We start from the raw sequence: 19,840 nt of genomic DNA, 5'->3' as shown, positions 1-19,840 counted from the left end.
TGATGCATCAAGAAAGCATAGAAATTGCATCTGAATAAATGGAATGCTTCTGCTGTGTGTGGCAAACAGTTCAGGAGCCAAGTCAGTGAAATCCATGGATGCTGAAAGTACTGTTTGACCAATGGAATTTTTAAAGAATGAGTCACCATTTCTTTTCCTCTGAAGGTCACATCAAGTTGTACTCTCGACCTAGTTTTTTCAGAATTCTTTCTTAAAATGAAAACATAATTTGAGCCGCAGTGGCAAATTTTTCCTAAGATTGAGCATGTGTTCCTAGGAGATTATTTCTTTCAAGAGGCACATTTTTAGACTTTCAAGAGAGATCTAGTGGTCCATAAACATTAATACATTTGAAAATGACTATACTATTCAGCATTTTCTTTTTAAGCTTCAGTTTTCTTTATGAAATGGAGTGGCTCACTTAGGCAAGATTCACAAGAATCTGTAGCTGATTCTAGAGTTTTGATAATTTCCAATTCTAATTATGGGATTCTTTTCTCATTCCACATAAAATTACTGCAGTGTTAGAACTGCAGTTCTGTAAAAAACTTGTATTATAAGGTCTTTGTAGTGCTTGCATTTAAAATACAACTGGTTGTCTCTATTTGTCATCCTCGGAGCACATTTGTCCTATTCATGATTCAGTTGTGTATTAATTTTTTTTTTTGTTTGAAGAAAACTCATTTTTCTAATAGAAACATTAGGTAATGACTACACATCTAGCTTGTTTCAGTTTGATTTTTTTATCTTTATTTCTACATGAAAAAGAAATCCAGTTTAATTTAGATGTGAGAAATATTTTGAGCTGCATTCAGTTGAACATTTTGCTTGATATTATTCTTACAAAGACTAACACTGCCAGATTTCACTGAATTTCTGTTTCTCATTGACAGTAATTTCATTTATTCCCAATATTTACATTTTAGTAGTGGTTTTACACATGGATAAGCCTTAGCAATGTAGAAATGTACAGTTCACCAATTTAAATGCTTTTTGGATGAGAACAGTTAAATGGTTTTCTTAATAATTTCATTTGTATCCTAAATATTTTTTGAAATATTTTATTTTACTCTATGAATTGCGTGCTGTGATTTCCTTACTGTCTGCTGTGACCAAGAATCTAAGCTAAGGGTAGCAGAATAAACTCACAGCTGTCTCTGAGACTTGAGAGTACAGCATCACATTTTAGCATTAAAAACAAACTCGAAAGCTTTGCCAGCGAGTTTTGGTCTTCTGTGATGGAAGATGCTTCTAAAAGAAAAAAATAAGCTTGCTTTTCTTCCTGCTGCATTCCTGTTGTGTGGGATTTTTCCCTTCCTTTTAATTGGCTAATCTATATTCAGTACTGAGGAAAAATTCAATACTTTCCTAGAATTTGGATTTCTGAGAGCTTGCTGATCAGTGGCTCCTGCATTGCAATGTGATTTGGTATCTGGGTTTGGAATTAAGGAGTTGCAGTGTAAGCATTTTGTGAAGTTGACTTAGACATCTAAGGAGAAAAGAGATTCAAGAATATAATTTGTTGCAAAAATTCTGAAAAGCTACTAGACATATATTACTAATTCTTGCAAGTGTGTGCATACATTGTCTGCATAATGCAAAGCCATGAGTGCTCAGTGCCTGTTTGAAAAATAGCCTGGTGGGTCAGTCATTGGCTGGGTTTTATATAGATTGTAAAGTGTGTAAAAGGCATCCATTGTGCATTTTTATTTGGAATGCTTAATTTATAGTACTTTAAATCTATGAAGTTGACATGTTGTCTGAATTTTCAGTAGCAGTATAGGTTAAATACCTATAGTGACCACATAGATATTTTTGTCTTTCGTAATGTCTGTCATCTGCATGAAAGTATTTTGATAGTATTTGTCTATTGCAGGGTTTGAGAAACAAACCAAAGAAAACAGGACATGTGAAACCAGACCTCATAGATGTTGATCTTGTAAGAGGTAAGTTCTGAGCTAGAAAAAGCTGAATAACAGCCATCCTCTGTCTGATAACAAAAGTGAATTAATAGGTTTAAAATAACCCCAAATGAAACAAAACACAGCCAACCCTACATAACTCTTCCCTAAAGCAGATGGACAGAAAACATTTTTAAATAATGATATTAAGATTAAATTGAAATGTTAAGAATTTAATTTAAATTTTGTTGTATAGATCTGGATTTTGAAAAACAAAAAAGAAAGAAACTTGTGCATTGTCTTGTTTAAAAGTCTCTCCAAGTCTCTCCATGCATTTAGACTTCTTTTAAGTCTTCTGACATCTGGAGGGAATGTTATGTTGAAGTTTCTGGAGGGTGAAAATGTATAGGCCTTGATTGTTTCTTGCCTGTTTTAAATAACAACATGGCAACAGAAGGTCAGATGATATGAGATTTTTTTGAAAAGTCTTTATTTAGTCTTAATTTATTCTTATCTGTATGTAATTTCCCTTTTGCCTTGTGAAGGCTAGGGGAAACATTATTTAGTGTTTTTATCCATGAGCCCAGCAGCCAGCACAATCTCCTGCATCCATTGCAGGAAGCCAGGTAGTGCATGTAGGGCTCCCTCACAGCCAGCCCTGGCCTCCAGAGTCCTGCTCGCCCCCGTTGTCCCTGGAGGCTCGCCCTCATTGTCCCTGGAGGCTCACCCCCATTCTCCCTAGGGCCTCGCCCCCATTGTCCCCGGAGGCTCGCCCCCATTGTCCCCGGGGCCTCACCCCCGTTGTCCCCACTGGCCTTGCCAGGCTCGCTGGCTGTGCCACGCTCGCTGTGGCTGCCGTCGCCACGACCACACAGTTCCCCCCTGCTCTGGCATTGACGGCCAGAGTGCTGGCACTCAGCCCCGTGTCGGTGTCCTTGGACACAGAGCAGACGGCCCCTGGCCCTGGAGAGCCCAGGGAGTTCAGGCAGAAGTGAGTCCAGGCTGTGCTGAGCAGCCCTGTGGCGTGGCCAGACAAGCAGCGCTCTGGGCAGTGGCTGTTTGTGTGACCAGTCCTTTTTATCCCCTTACCCTTCAATTTCACAGCACTTGTTCCTCCCTAAATGGCCCAAACCCTTTCTTTCCCCCACCCCTGGATTCTTCCCTAAATGCCCTACGAGGGCTGTGCCATCTGTGCTCCTTTTCCCTGGCATCCCACAGTGAGTCCCATCCCTCAGGCAGCATCCCTTTTCCTCTGGAAGATGACTTGGAGAGCTGCTCCCAGCAGTGCATGGTGAGGGTTCACACCTGGTCATGGTGTTCATGCCATGGTTTGGATTCCCACCTGCTTTTCTCCCTCTCTCCTGCTCTGGCCTCATGGAGATGAGCTTGAGCTGGGCTGATGGTTCCAGTGATGGGTCTGTGAGGATAACCCTGGAAGGACCCTGCAAAGTATTATTTGGGCTGCTTCCTCCCATTGTCTCTTTGATCTGCTCTGGGGTTGTGCAGATTGCTGTTCTCACATCGCCTAACGTTTTTTAAAAATGTGAATGTGAGAGAAAGAAACAAAATCAAATAACATTTCAACTTACATGAAACTAAGAAGCAGTGTTAGACCTTTTCAGTGCAGTGATGTACGTGAACAGCATTTAAATGACTGCATGGATGTCTAAGTTGGCATTAAAGTGGTTTCAGAGCTGGCAGTGTTTTACCTGTGCAGCACAGAGCTCAGTAGTGCCAGTGCTGCTTGTAAATGAGATGGGAATGGTGTAGCAGCATGCAGAAGTTACCCTTTCAGTCAATAACTTTGCATAATTTAAGTCACATCCCCATTAAGTAAATTTTACACAGTTTTCTGGCTGGGAAGAAAAAGAAATGGAGAGATATGGGAGAGAAAGGATGTTTGAATGAGAGAGATAAAAAATGGTATAGAAGGAGACACAAAGATAGATTATTCTTTAGGTGGCTTCCCTGCTCCTGGGGCTAGTCCTCAGCTGGACAGATTCACTTCAGTGCTTCCCAACCTCATTCAATTTTCCTCAATAACATGGCTGGTGCAATTTACAGATCTTGGTAGTTTAGATCCCTTTTCTGTGTTGGGAAAGGACTCTGCTATACCTGCACAGGCATGTAGAGTTTTCACGAGACCTGTTGCTTTTATAAAATTTCTGATACCTCGTGAAACGAACGATTTTTAATAATTCATGTTAAAATAATTTTGACATGGCAATGTTTTGTTTTTCAAACATTCTGAAATTACAGGTATTTGTAGAAGTTCCGGATAATGGCAGTCAAGAGGGCATCAACAATTTATGCCATATGTGCATTGAGGAGCTAGTTATTTAAAGGAGCAGTTATTAAACATAATTATTTGAATAAATCTTGCACTTCCACCATTTCACTGTCTTAATTACTCTGCTATTGAACAACTGAGGTTTCTGTTTGCCATAATGATGAAATGAATTCAAATTTTTTTTCTTTTTTTTGAAGGATCTGCTTTTGCTAAAGCAAAACCTGAAAGTCCTTGGACATCTTTGACCCGCAAAGGAATCGTGAGAGTTGTTTTCTTTCCATTCTTCTACAGGTGGTGGCTCCAAGTGACATCACGGGTCATTTTTTTCTGGCTGCTTGTTCTTTACCTTCTCCAAGGTAGAGTTGGTTTACAGCATCAGCTTCAACTGAATGCCTTATTTTAACCATATGGAAGCTGCAGTGTGCTGCTTGGTTTACTTCCTGCTGCTAAGGTCTATTCCAGTATTTTCATAAAATATTGGAATGACACAGTCCCAAGCATGTCTCTTGGTTAACATTTCTTTTACATATATAAATGTTGCATAATGAAAAATGTAACACTCTCCTCACAGGCTTTCTTCAGCATTTGGCACATGCTAGTTTGTCACATCTGAATATAATTCAGGTTTTCAGGACAGCTGTTAACAAACAGAAGTCAGTTCACAGCTTTTGGGATATTCAGTATTGAGTACTAGCAATCTGCCTTTGTGAGTCTCTTAAATATATGTGATATATAAGAGGAAAGTTAGAAAGGGAAGAATGTAATGGAATGAGTCATTATCTATCAGTATGAAAGTCACCAAAAGAATAAGTGTTTCAGAAGTTTGTACAACAGCTATGGAACAGAAGGTTAATGAAAGTTGGGAGCAATATAAGTACCCTGAGAAGCTAAATGACTAATGAATTTTCCACTGAAATCCAATTAACATGCAATATTACTTTTTCAAATTCACCATCTGTCGTCTCAGTTGTGAATCATTGTATCATTTGGAAATTTTAATTGGAACAATATATGGAGTTTAAAAAAAAAGGCAGTACCTCTTGTGTGGTGATGTTATTAGCAAGCATAAAATTAATCTCACCATGCTAGTGCCCTGCAGTACTGACAAATACTCATGTGGCCTTCTATGAAAGTTTTTCTTATCCCCACTTTTGACAAAGATTCATCATTTGTCTGTGCTATGGTAAGAGATCCTTTAGTGTTAATAATTTTAATCTTTTTATAGTAATATAGGCAGTAAAATATGTAAGTTGTGGTTGGTTTGTTACTATTCTGAAAAACACCATTGCAGTAATTTGTTTATGTTCCTATTTGTAAATTTATTTAAAAAATATATATATTCACCCTTAATTTGTGATGCGTTTGTATGACCCTACAAGTAGAAAAGTAGTGATTCTGAGCAAGTTCTTAGGACATTAATTACAGAGCTTTCTTATAACTAGCCTTTTTCCTCTCAGATTTCTTAGAGTCTCTGGTTTACTAAGCTGTGGATGGAATGCATCATTTCCCTAATCCACGTGGTCTGTAATGTGGCAAAGTATTTCTGTGACTTAAAAAATAGCAGGAAATAATGAATAGTATTCCATATTACACTATAATCCAACTATTTGAAATACTTGGTATTAAAACTGTGCAGAATTAGCTGTAGATTTTTTGATAGTTTTTGAAATAGATTAAAATACTTAAAAATGTAAGTGAAATTAAATGGACATATTTACTTAATGGGAACTATTTGAAAGAACCCCCCCAAGCACTTAAATAAAATTTTTGCTTATATTTTACTCAGAAAGTATGCTCAGTTATTAATTTTGTACAGGATTGGTAAGGCAGCACCAAAATGTCAAGAATCCATGATGGAAGATTAAAACTAAACCACCTCAAATTCCAATGGCCATATTTCTGCCCTGAATCTGGATTTTGTATTGAAGTTTGGATTTTCTGTCATGATGATGTCACAGGTTCTCAGTGACATTGTTGTGAAATGGTCTGACTATATTTCATTTGTATGTGTTCATAATTAAATAATTTACCTAAAGTATTTTCTATAGATTTATGAATGGCAGTGCTTGGAATTACTGCTTTAAAATTGATCGCTTCACCAGGGTACTTGCTAGCATTTATGTAAATCTACAGAAAAAACATTTTCCTTGGCTGTAGATTTAAACTCCAGGTTTTATTTGCATTGGTTTCCTTTAGTGTAAAGTGATTAGCACAATGTGTGATAAGAGAACTATAGAAAAGTGTTTTATGCTCAAGGTCATGGAACAGGCTAGTGACTTAAGATAGCAGTAAAACTTTTTTCTTCTGCTTCCTTATCTATCTAATATATAGTAATACCTCATTTTTAATTTAAAACATTTTTATTTTCTCAGGGGAAAATGAAGTGCAGACTTATTTGTTGTGTGTTTCTTAAGTATGAAGCAAGAAACTTTAATGGTGATGTAGTGGTTGTTTATTGTGGTGGTGAGATATATAAATACATGTGTATGCATTTTAAAATTTGGTATTAAAAATATTTCTGAACTTAAAATGCTTTAAAAATAAATGCTTATAGGACTTCGAAGTGTAAGCTTGCTTTCTCTGAGGCAGCTTTTTGTTCAAAGTGATATTATTTCATTTGTGTCTGTTTTACAAAATAAGCCACTATATTTTAGAAAAGCAGAGGTCAAAATACTGAAAATACATAAAGAAATAATCAAAAGTGCTGTAAGCAATCCTGTTCCAACCGATCCAACCTAGCTGTTTGTAGGAGCAATTCTTGGATAACCTGATCTAGAATGTATTGTCACACTGTGCAGAAATAAAATCTTAGATTTCCCTCTTATCCTTAAAAAAGGCCAGGAGATGATAGGTAATATTTTTCTAAATCTGTGTGAAATGTTGTGGTCGGAATCTTCAATCTGCAGATTTTTGTCTTCTGGAAGATGATTTCTTCTAGACAGCTCTGCTTTACTTAATGTTTTTTAGGTAGCAGTAGTGAATTTTAAAATTATTTCGTGTAGGCCTACTCCTGCAGAATATTTCACATGGAGGTACAATTTGTTTATCTAAATTGTATGACAGGAGCCAAAATCAGCTCCTTCTTTACTTTTTATACCTCATGGAGCTAAATGTATGTATGAGGAACTCAGTTAAGCTCATTTAGAAAGAGATAGCATTATCTTTTGCTATCTGTACATATTTTATTGATTTTTAATACGTTGTATTTCTCATTGATGCATGCGGTATTTGAGAAAGGTTATGCAGCAAAAATGTAGTTCACTTGTAGTAATAAAGGATATTGCCATGCAAAACTTTTGTTCTTTAATTTAGGAAAAAGAGGAGAAATTAGAAATAGTTTTTCCACAATCAAAAATAATTCCATTGTTTTGTATGTTCATAATGTTTCTAATACTGGTTACCTTGCTAAAGATTACTTAATGAAAAACAGATCAAACCTTTTTTGAGTGGAGAACATCACATCCAGGTAATCTTCTGTGTTAGGTGTTGCTTCATGGGATTTATTTTAGGTGTTTGAATGTGGCACATAGCTTTGTATGTGGCTGCATTTTTTTTGGTCAATTTCAGTAGAGAACAGGTGACAGCTGTTGAACTTGTATTTTTTGTGCTAGAAATAGGTCTAAATTAGGGGACTTTCACTTCTCAGCAGTACACAAACAAAACCAAGTTCTCAGGGGATGTGTGGATGCTAGGCACAGAGAATTATTTCCCTCTTCTGCTTCTGAATTGTTTCTTGGAGTTTCTGTGGGTGTTTTTGGTTTTGGGGAGTTTTTGGTGATTTTTTTTTTTTTTAAATAGCTTCTCTCAGCTGAGTTATGCATCACAGCTCTTCAAGCCAGAGCAAGGCCAGAGTAAGCAGTGAGGAGAGGGGTTGCCTTTTCCTCCTGCTTCATGCTAGCTGGATGTGTTCAGGTTGACCTGGAGCCTGTGAAGATGTTGCTGAGTGTTTGGGCTCTGGGTGCAGGAGCCTGGCTGTTGGCTGTATATGAAAAGTGGTTATAGGGTTACAAAACTAACAGTTGGCCATGGAATTGGAAGCTGGCCCTTTTTCCAACCACAAGTGCTAGTTGGAGCCCTGGTCATTTCATAGTTGAAGTAGCTACCCCATAGTTTACATGGTTTGTCTTTTGATCTTTCCTCACTGCTAAAAAAGATGCACAGAAGTATATATAGAACATTTATAGGGTTGTACTTATGCATGGCTGCCCTTCCATGTGGGCAGTTTTGTCCCTTGGCTGGGACATGGAGTTTAAATGCATTCTGCTGTGTAAGGAATTTCTAGTCTCAAGTCTCATCAAACTCACTGACTTGTGCTTTGTTGTAACACACGATACAGAATTAAATTTATTTGGGCTGCTTTAAGGATGATATTTACTTTTTGGTTTTGTCTCCTACTGATGTTTCACCATAGTTGAAGTGGTTTCATGACAGATACAACTTTCCAACTTTATTCATTCAGCCATTTTTTGAGCAATACCTATGATATCACAAGTGTGAAAGACAAGATTGGTACTAAGACAGTAGTCAGCTGTTCAGACCCTAATTGCTGCTGTTTTTCAGCAAAATAGTAATTTTGTTCTCTCAGAATTACATGAGTTGGCTTAAAATGCAGGTAAAGGTCTGCATCTGACTGGTTTGTTTTTGACAAAAACCATCTGAGTTGGCCATTTCAGACATTAAACTCAACTTCATTTCCCTTCTTTTTCAGTTGCTGCTGTAGTGCTATTCTATACAGCCCAAAGCCCACATAATATACCTCTGACAGAAGTCATTGGGCCAATATGGCTCATGTTGCTGCTTGGGACTGTGCACTGTCAGATTGTTTCAACACGAACTCCTAAGCCACCTCCCAGCACAGGGGGTAAAAGAAGAAGGTATAGTCTGTGTTAAAGTACTTTAGTTAAAGACTTATATAGTCTGTGTTTAGTACTTTCATTTAGGATTGTTAAACTACTATAGAGAATGTGCATGAAAAAAATGTAGGGGTTTGCAGTCTGTGCATTGCTAGAGATGAGAAAATGGTGCTCTGTTTTTATTTGAAACTTCAAAATTGTGCTTAATTGGTGCTGTCTAACTTTTATGCATTGATTAATTTAGGCATAGTTTTATTTGAATTTTAATGCATCAAATCTGACATTTTGTCTCAAAACAGTTATCTGAAGAGTGGTGGAGTGACAGTGTTTATATTACTTCAAATTTAGTTTTATAAATCTGGCTAATAATCTGTGGCAAGTGTATGTGAAAAGAGGTACTCTTGGAAATGTAGGATTTAAGTCAAGCACTCCACTGACTGTGGTTTGCTGCAGTGGATTGTCCCATTAAAATGGGAAACACTGCAGCAGTGACTTTTGTAGATCTAAGCTTCTGATGATGAAATGAAATGTGTTTTGTGTTTAAGTATATAATGTATTTAAGTATATAATAAATGTATCATGCTTTTTTATTAAATAGATATGACAAAGCTTTAGCAAAATACTTTGAAATCTTGCTTGTTTTTGCATGCTTAAACTGCTGAACACATTACAGAACTAGCAGATTGCACTTACAAAACTACCTTCCCATTTTAATCTCTTCTGATGAAGGAAATTAAGGAAAGCAGCACATTTGGAAGTACATAGGGAAGGAGATGGCTCTAGTACCACAGATAACACACAGGAGGGAACAGTGCAGAGCTACGGTACAAGCACCTCTTGCAGTATTGGCGCTGTCTTCAGAGATATCTGGCATGCTGCTTTCTTTTTATCAGGGTTTGTATTTATTCAAGGCTACATAAGTGTTAGAGATGCACTATCCCTTTTCTAATTAAGTAAATATTGATGTAATGATTAAACTTCTGTTGATCTAGTTTTTGCTCTTAATAGCAAACTCACCTGAGTATTTGAAAATGTACTAATGTGTTGTTTCTTGACTTTTGCAAATGTTCATGCAATAATGTTGAAAAACTATTGAATTGTCATAGAATAATTTGGGTTGGAAAGGACTTTAAAGATCATCTAGTTCTCCCCCCTTGCATAGGCAGGTGCAACTTCCACTAGACCAGGTTGTTCAGAGCCCATCCAGTGTGGCCTTGAACACTCCAGGGATGGGGCAGCCACAGCTTCTGTGGGCAACTGTTCTACTTTCACCACCCTCTCACTTAATAATTTCTATTACTGAAAACTAAACCTGCCTTTTTTCCATCTGAAACCATTGCCCCTTGTCCTGTCAGTACCTGCTCCTGTAAAAAGTCCTTCTCCAGCTCTGGAAGGTGCTCAGAGGTCTCCCTGGAGCCTCTTCTCCAGGATGAACAATCCCAGTTCTCTCAGCTGTCTTCACAGGAGAGGTGCTCCAGCCCTCTGATCATCTTCCTGTCCCTCCTCTGGACTTGTTCCCACAGTGCCATGTCATTCTCATGTTGGGGGCCCTAGAGCTTAGCGTGGTACTCCAGGTGGGATCTCATGAGAGCAGAGTACAGAATTAATTTTTTATTAAATTATATTTTGTTGTTTCACTACACCATGTACTCTATCAGGAAAAAAAACAGCTTAGTTTCTCAGTTTTAATCCAATGAGAAAAATTCAACTGTTTAATTTTACTTTATTACATTACCTCCTTGTTACTCCAAGAGAATGCCTATTCAACTTTGTCACTGTCATGAAATGACACGCTTTTCCTTCAGGATTCAAATAAACACTGATTGGGCTATTAAAGAAAGTTTTTCAAAAACCCATTCTGTAGCTCTATGTGCAAGACATGCTATGCATGCAACATTTTGAGTGCTATGAATCAACATTTATTAATAAGTGAAAATATACTCAATAAAAAGTATTAAATTGGGAAAAGGCATAGTGTGAGTTATTAGATGGATGTTTTGTTGTGCATGCTGCATTGTAAATACAGCAACACTAACATGTCTGTCATACCTGTGGTCTGTGCTCTTAACCACTGGTAAAACTTACGTTACCTTCTGGAAGGATCTACTTAAAACCTTGGACAAGTTTTGAAAATGTTTAAAAGTGTTGTAAAAGGAGGGTTCATTTGACTTTTTCCTGTGTGGGTTAAGCTGTCTTTGATAAACTATAGGTCATAGTGATAGGCACCAGGGCTGTTCTTTGGCTCTGTGAGTATTACTGTCTGGTATGCTTCAAGTGTAATCTTGTAAACTTTTTGATGTTTTGTTTTCCCTTCATTGAAGATACTGTTCTGCAGTAAGAAGAGTGTTGGAAGATTTTTTTTTTCCTTGCCTTTCCTGCTGTGGGGCTCAGAGTATTTTCAGTTGAGAAGGGCTATTTGGAACTTCTCCTAAAGACTTGTTTAAACCATTTAATGAGAGGTAGTGTGTGTATATATATAGATGTTAAGCCTCCACGATGACTACTTGTTATACAGAGTATCTTCAAAGGAAAAAGAACAGAGTGACTGAGAGTGCTGTAAGCAGCCCTTAGTCCTTTGTTACCCCTTCAGTTGCAGAGGCACAGTTGTTTGTATGTCTAGAACCATACAGACTTGTCTAGATGAAAAATAAACTTTTTTTTAACTCCAGGGGAACATGCAGTTCGGTTTCTTCATGTAATTTTTTTCATGGTAATACACAAACAGTTTTGTCAGCACAATGGGAGTGGGGCTGGGAATGAGGAAGCAAGAGCACAGTGTGCAGTACATTGACTACTTGGTGAGGTTCCTTAAAGAAAGTCTTATGAAATCTCAGTGCAAAGAAGCTTCACTGCTACACTTGTCCTGTTTCTTAAGACATACTTGGAAGCTCTTTAGATAAGCACATTAGAATGTCTGATATAGAATGTCTGATTAGTTATTTTCAGCAGTTTTTCACTTACACAAATCTTTGACATACTTTTTTTCTGGAATTTTAAGTATAGGTCATAAATACATGATTTCAAATTAACCTCAGAAATTACATTCTCTGTGTTATGGCAGGACCCTGTATACCTACACCATTTGCCTGTGGTAAATTGGTAAACTGGAACTGTGTATTCAATAAATATCCTTTCCACTGGCAGAACTCAGTCTGACTTAAAAATTAGAATTCTAAACTTTATTCCAGCACAGGGGCAATTTAGAAAATACTGTTGATAAGTTTTACTTGAAAAGAGTGCAGTATCCAAGCAGGTGGTTTGTTCAGAATGTAGTGCTGATTTGGGAATTTGTTCTGTATGTGTTCTTACTCCAGTGGAAATCTTGTAACTTCTCTAAAAGTTTTGCAGTGGGAACGGAGAGGAGAGTTTTTCTGATCAACCCCAAGGAAAATACATTGAAAGAATATTTGAGACTGCACATGCACACTGTTCCAGAACCTTTACTTAACTTTTCCTTAGTATTTTCCCTGGATAATATATGAATAAGAATGAAAGTAATTCTTGATTTAGTTTTTGCATATATTCAAGCCTTCTAAGGCATTGTATTTATTGTTGGTGTTCTTTGTTTTACTCTAAATACTTTTAGTTGTAGCCTTAAATTGTAAAAGTTGATTAAGGATGTATGTATATATATAGTAATTCTAGGAAACCATACATTTTTGTCAGTTAGGGATATATTGTTTGTTACTGTGGTTTTTTTTTGTTTTTTTTTTTTGTTTGTTTGTTTTTTTTTTTTTTATGTTTGTTTTCTTTTAAATGTGCACAAAAGCCTAACTTTAAGCCCAAGTGTATGCTTTTCTGGCTTGAGGCTTGCACTTAAATTTAGGGAGTCTTACAAAAAAACTCCTGGTTTCTCTGTTAGAAGCAAATAAAGACTTCAGTCAAGCTCCGTGATATTTAGAATGAGCCCTAGTTGATACCAGACCAGTAGCTTTGGTCTTGTGATTTTAGCACTCAAACATTGCTTGAGTAGTGAAATCCCATCTGAAAAAGTTGTGCATACATGCACAGTTCAGTTCCTATTCAACTGTTTGAGGCTACTTCTTCTAGCTTTAAAGTTATGTATAAAATGTATAAAAACTTCTCAAATCAAACTTGGAAGAGCTGTCTCATTATTCTGCTCATGCAGTTTAGTAACGTGTGGAGGAAGTGTTTCTGACTGGAGGTGTGTGTGTGATGAGTACTGTGTTTATTTTGCACTTTTTGAAAGAAAATTTTAAAAAGTGCTGGAGGAATATTTAATAAATTACAGATTAGTTTATCTGGATTCCTCTTTATTGCAGATAATTTAATTTTAGTGGTACTTCAGTACTCACAACTGACCTTATTATTTCGCAATGAGTTGTTGAAAGTCGCTTTGCTTTAAAAGAATTATAAATGATAACTTTTTTCCTAGTTAGGGTGACAACATTAAAGATGGGAAAGGAGGATTAAACACCTTGGTAACATTTTCTTTCTCTTGATAATTTTGTCTTTATTGCTTTATTCAATTTTTTTCTGCATACCCTTATTTTGTGAACTGAATTGGTCCTTTTTGGATTTTTTTCCCTATTTTATCCAGCTGTTCCTAGCCATTTTTTGCTTTCAGGACTCCCCTTTATGTGTGGGATACTTTATCTTGAAAGGAATGTGAGGCGCCTCTCCAAATTCTCCCAATTTGTTTGATGTACATATTAAAGAGGAATTTAATCTTCTACTGTGTAATCCAAGCCCTTACAGAATGCCTCAGTCCTTAAAGAGAAAGGCAGTGCATATTCCCTCACAGGAACACCAGATCAATTGAACAGATTCTTGATAGTTCCTGACCTGTGCCCAGTGTTCTACTTGAAATAAAAATAGTACATTGCAGAAGCATTATTTATAATGCTTTCCTCTTGTTTTCTCTCCCCCGTTTTCCCACCAAGTATTCTGAGAATCTATAAAAACAAAATTTGATTTACTTTGACAATAGAGAAGACTAAAAGTCCCTGTCAGTAAGGTAGCAAGGTATTTCTCTTTATTCCTTCATCCACTGCACTTTCTAGTTTGGGAGTGTAATCATCAAGTGTTCACTTTGAGAGAGCCTTCTTCTTGCATGAGGTAGACTTGCTGGTACATTTATTGTCTAGGAGAGGGTTTTGCTTCCAGAGAATGTCATGGGAGACTATTCAGTGAGAGATTTGTCCTTTAAAAAGCATCTTAATTGGTATGATTGTAAGAGATATGGAAAAATGTTGCCTGGGTTGTTACTGGATAATGCAGGAAAGAGTAGATCCCCTTCTGTTTAGTGGGGTTGTCAGTAAGCAGAATATATCCAGAACAACATCAAATATCAATGTACAGAGTACTAAACAGCATGTTTGTTTGCAGCTTCAGGAAATTGCATGCTTGCTTTGAATTAATAACTATTGAAGCAACTTCTACTATACCTCTTTTATTTGTTAAGATTGAATAGAGGGATTTCACTTTTGAAGCTTGTGGTTCTTCTGTTAGCAAAGCTGCTGTGAAGTTTTATTTTTAAAACAGGTTTCCTTTTCTTTCAGTAGCTAATGATATATATTTCTTTCACACACTGACAGTTTATAACAGTTTTAGGAGAGGATAATGGGTATTATTTAGAAGATTAAATAGTTACAAATATGACATCAAAATAAAATGTTAATATTGTTAGTTTGTGGACATCTTAGTAAAGCTAAAACATTGGTTGATAGGAATAAGCAGGATTTAGACGGGGAAATAATTCAGAGAATAATTAATTTAATACATGTATTTGTTTTAAATATAGATCTAAGAAAGCAAAAAACTCAATAGATAAATCCACTGAAACTGATAATGGCTACGTGTCCCTTGATGGGAAGAAGCCGGGTAAAGGCAGTGAAGAAGGTGTGCAGGGCCATGAACGTCGGTGTGAGGTGATTAGGCCAGAAGAGACAGGATGGAGCCCTTCCACAGTGAGAGATGCCCTGGGAAACCACAGTCACCACAAAGTAAGTGTGTTTGTTGCTTTTTGTGATGCCTTTGATGCATTTCTATCTACTTTATTCTTAAAAATATTTTAAAAATGAAATCAGGCTTAGGGTCCTGGAGCCAAAAATTATAGTGAGTTGTCTTCATCATATTCCTGGCCTTTCCTTTTTTTTTATGGGAGGAACCTTAATGGTGTTTAAACATTTTTTGGTATTTATTTCAATGCACAAGTTTGTGTGCTGTCCTTTATCTGTGGGTATTTCCTGACCAGGTAAGTGTTCTGTGACTTCTCTGAGATTCTGGGCATCTATGGTCTGTTTCTATGATAAAATGGAACAGATTTTGGATTACAGACAATTTGTAATTTTAAGGACATTCTGAGCATTTCTTTGCCTGTGAATCACCTTTCTTTTCCTTTTTTTTTTTTTAATTGATCTATGTGAAAGATGAGGAAAGCAGAATTTCGCTCCAAGTGAAATAGGCAGGACTCCTTATAGTGAGTAACAGGAATGACAGAGAATAATAGAATCATTACAGAATTATAGGAAGTGATAATGGAAGAAAGCGGAGATTTTCGTTTGTCTGGGTCTTATTATCTCCTGGATATCCTGTATTCAAAGTAACACATGTTAGTGATCTCAGTATTCAACATACATCCTCTAAGCCTTTGTCCTTGTAAGAGGTGGTAAATGTTGACTTTGTACTGAATATGTTGATAATTCAGTGTTATACTGTTACTTTTGACTGGTTGGTTGGTTTGGACTTTTTGGTTTGGTTTGTTCTCTTTTCAGATGTGGATGCAATTTTTCTAAGCCTATCTTGGCATGTTCAGTTTATGAAAAATCATATTTAAAACAAGAGCATCATGATCTTTCTTGAGGCTAATGTGAACTAGGCCTTTCTTTGAAAAAGTGGTTTTGATGTTACAATTTCTATTCCATAATTCATGTTCTGCCAATTTTGAGTCTTGAAAATGCATTAATGTCTGGTTTAACTTAGCATAGATACCAAAGTTGCAGAAAGAAATTTAATTTAACTAGTTGAGAACAAGACTTAGTAATTATGACTCTGTGTCTTACTAATACTGTAGTATTTTTTTTTGCACTAGGATACTCACAGGACTGTGACAAATTTATCAGATGAAGTTTCTAGTGAGGAAGGGCCTGAGACTGGCTATTCTTTACGCCGCAATGCCGAGCGCACTTCTAGCGACTGTACACTTCGAAACAGGAAATCTCACCATTACAAGAAACACTACCCTCTGGAGGTATGTTCATTTCTATTGCTTCTTGCCTGTAAGTTCTTAAAACAGCTTGACTTATTGAGTAAAGTATATAGAGCAAGCAGCTTGCTTGTGCTTGGTTGCTGGCTAGAGTTAAACTATGACACTTCCACAAATGGGTTTTTTTTTTCCCCTATATTGGATTTTAGGAGTCTGTAAATTAGAAGTCATGCTAGTGAGGAACAGAATGTTTTTTTTCTTTACTTTTGTTTAATGACAGTGTTTTGAAATTAAAAGGTTGTAATCTAGGTTTTTTTGAGCTTCATCCTGTTTTTCAGTTTGTTATAAGGAGACTACAATATGTTTGGTAGATTTTGCATGGGGTTATGGTAACTGTTGCTGTCCTGTGACACCACTTATCTCCTCTGGAAATTTGCTTTGTTACAGAAACAGTAGTAATTGGGAATATGCAAATTTTCAGTATGGTTCTGCTCCTGTTTCTCTCCATTTGGTATTTGGGATTCACTTGCTTTCTTGTGGGGAAGTCCGATTGACTCTGAGTTTTCATTTCCTTGTGTTCACTGAAACAATAATATAAAATCTTGTCATGAAATTTTAATGTAAATGAAAATTGTTAATGGATAAAAAATAGCAAAATGTTGAGACTTGATGACATTACAGCTTATAATAGGCAATTTCACAGATTTTTCTTGTCACGAAATTTTAATGTAAATGAAAATTGTTAATGGATAAAAAATACCACAATTTTAAGAGACTTGATGACATTACTTATAATAGGCAATTTCACAGATTTCATGTGAGCAGAATTCTTAATTGTAAGGACTCAGACATTGAAAGAGAATGGGATATCTTAGTGTGGTTTTGTTTATTAATTCATTATTTTAAAAAATTACACTGTTTTGCTAGTGGTATGCAACTTCACAGATATGGAACACTTTTTAAAGGCTGAGAATGGGATATCTTAGTGTGGTTTTGTTTATTTATTATTTTTGAAAAATTACACTGTTTTGCTAATAGTATGCAACTGCACAGCTATGGAATGCTTTTTAAAGGCTATATTGCTATTTTTTCCTCTAAGGCTGAGATAAGAAAGCAAAGAGTAAAATCAGCACTGACAAAAATCCACTGACAGATGGGCTTGGGGAACACTTTTTAAAGGCTGTATTGCTATTTTTTCCTCTAAGGCTGAGATAAAAAAGCAAAGAGTAAAATCAGCACTGACAAAAGTGCACTGACAGATGGGATTGATAGGCACAGCTTCATAAGTAAATTCTCTAGCTGATACAGGAAAAGTGTATTGGAAGTGTTCAGGTACTGCTTGCTCTGATCACAACTGCAAGGCCTTGAAGTTGATGCTTTGCATAAAAAATGTTATTAAACAAGCTATTCTTTCACTCATTTCTCGCAGACTTTGGCTAGAAGGATCCAGAATGTTAATTGATCTCGGCATTTAGTGCCTTTTGCATGTGTGGTTTGTGATAATGGCACTGTTTGTTTCATGTTACAGAAGATGTCCCTTCACTGTGTGCTTGTGCAGCCCTAGTGCTTCACAGGAGGAAGCACAAAGGCACCATTGCAGTTGATTTCTTTTGTTTTTCAGCTTAGATATATTTTTCTCTAGTGTAGAGTACTTCAAAGCTAGGGAAGACTTTGTAGATGCCTTCAGAAACTAGATAAAAAATGTAATCCTCGTTTAGCTGTGGCAGTACTGTTGTACACTTTTTCTCTGTTCACTGATCTGACTGGTGCAATGAAAGAGGAAGCTTTTCTTTCTTGCTCCCAACTCGCCTCCCCCACACCATTACAAAGAAAATGTAACAATAGTTTTCAAATCAGTGAAAGCTTTCTTTGTATTAAAAAAAAAAATTAGTGAAGTCAGTGGATATATTCTCAAATTCTGTCCTGCATTTTCTTTTATCTTCATGTTTATGTGTCTACTTAATTGTTGTTTGAGCAAGCTATTTTTCATGTTCTTACTTTATTAACTTTCAGCCTTGGTGGTACCCAGTAGTGATTGCCTTCTGTAAATATTTTCTTTTTTGCTTTAAAAAAAATATTTCAGACTCTTTCTGCATTGATGTTATCCCTCTCTTTGTAAGAGGTGCAGAAGGAGTTCAGACCAAATTTTTTCTGAACATTTCTTTACAAAATGGTTTGCGTAAAATACATTAAGTACGGTTTTCAGAAAGAATGAAGCACATTTCTTCAGACAGTAATGGACTGTGAATCACGGTAAGTTAGTATGTCTGCTGAAACAGTGCTTAATCTTTTTTCAGTGTAAAAAAATCATGTGTTCTCAAGAGAAATTAGTAGAAATAAACTTAGTGTTAAGAGGGAGTGGAAATTGTCAGAGGATGGCAGTGAGTAGGCTGATGCTGCTTTTAATTCTACACCCCTGTCTTGCTGGAAATGGATTCTGTTTATTGTAGAAAGTAGTTTAAACTCCACACTGTTTTTCTGAAGACAGCAGTAGATTGTTTCGTGTGTATGCATTGGAAGGTTTGAATGTCTCAAACTTCGGATTTTTCTTTCTTTATCCAAGAGCTAGGTAAAACTGGAGTTTACAAAGGCATACTTGTTTGTCAAGTGCAATTTGTTTAAAATAATTACATTTTTATGTCTAATTGTGTAGATTACGCATAAACCTGACATTATCTATGTGTACCCTTGCTTTTTTTTCTCCTCTATACCTGATGCATTACTGTCTTCAAGGTCACTCTGTCTTTGAGAAGGTATGTTAGTAGTAACAGTCTGACTTTAGGGGACTTTAAGGGTCAATTCGTCAGAAGCTGGAGATACAGCTGGAGTATGTGGTTTAATAATTGCTGTTAAATTCTAAACTAATGAGCTCAAAAAATCTGTGAAGTAGTTATTTCCTTTTACTAACGAGTATGATTTGATTCTACCTTATGTGACCCCCTCCCTAAAAGAAGGGGCCATGCTTGCTTGCTTTTTGGTACAGTATCTTAAAATGTACAGCCTCTTAGATTTCTATGTTTATTGCAAGTGTTTCTTTCTGATGACAGGGATAATGGATTAGAACCTAAAAATCCAGAAAAACACAGATTCCCTAATCTGAACTTCAGAACATCTCTGCCAGGAAATGATGTAGAATAAAACAGCAGCATTAATTCCAGTGGATGTTTGGCTTTCAGGATACACCTAAATCAGGTACCAGCTGCAGTTCCCGGTGCTCAAGCTCCAGACAAGACTCAGAGAGTACGAGGCCAGAGTCAGAGACAGAAGATGTGCTGTGGGAGGACCTCCTGCACTGTGCTGAGTGCCACTCGTCCTGTAGCAGCGAGACAGACGTGGAGAGCCCTCAGGTGAACCCGTGTGTGAAGAAGGAATTCAGAGATGACCCATTTCATCAGGTTGGTATGCACCAATTCTGGTTCTTTACACTACACTCAAGGTCAGTGTTACCTGTCATATGTCACAGAAAGCCTGGGAGAAAGACTTATGTTAGATGCATGCAACAAAGCCAAAGTGATTTGATAGAATTAAAACATGTAAGTCTTGATTTCTGCTACTCAGTCATTAATTTTTCTAAAGAAGAGTATATGAAAATATATCAAAATAGCCTATAGAAATTTTGAGTGTTTGA

At 36.5% G+C, this 19,840-nt stretch overlaps 1 protein-coding gene across 4 annotated transcripts in view; it reads left to right on the top strand.

Moving 5' to 3' along the window:
- PHTF2 (putative homeodomain transcription factor 2) overlaps positions 1–19,840 on the top strand; it is a 57,700-nt gene that overhangs the window by 21,781 nt on the left and 16,079 nt on the right. For 3 of the 4 annotated variants that reach the window (XM_039723669.1, XM_039723668.1, XM_039723671.1), the window contains 7 exons: positions 1,877–1,946; positions 4,389–4,547; positions 8,900–9,065; positions 9,774–9,938; positions 14,809–15,010; positions 16,099–16,257; positions 19,389–19,607. In XM_039723669.1, the coding sequence (XP_039579603.1) occupies positions 1,877–1,946; positions 4,389–4,547; positions 8,900–9,065; positions 9,774–9,938; positions 14,809–15,010; positions 16,099–16,257; positions 19,389–19,607 (1,140 nt within the window). The remainder of the gene's footprint in view (positions 1–1,876; positions 1,947–4,388; positions 4,548–8,899; positions 9,066–9,773; positions 9,939–14,808; positions 15,011–16,098; positions 16,258–19,388; positions 19,608–19,840) is intronic. The other variant, XM_039723670.1, reaches the window with a different exon arrangement.

Source organism: Passer montanus, unplaced genomic scaffold, assembly GCF_014805655.1.
Source record: "Passer montanus isolate IOZ18808 unplaced genomic scaffold, ASM1480565v1 scaffold50, whole genome shotgun sequence".
Lineage (NCBI taxonomy): Eukaryota > Metazoa > Chordata > Aves > Passeriformes > Passeridae > Passer > Passer montanus.
The sequence above is the reverse complement of the archived record's forward strand: the minus strand, read 5'-3'. Positions and strand labels throughout refer to the sequence as shown.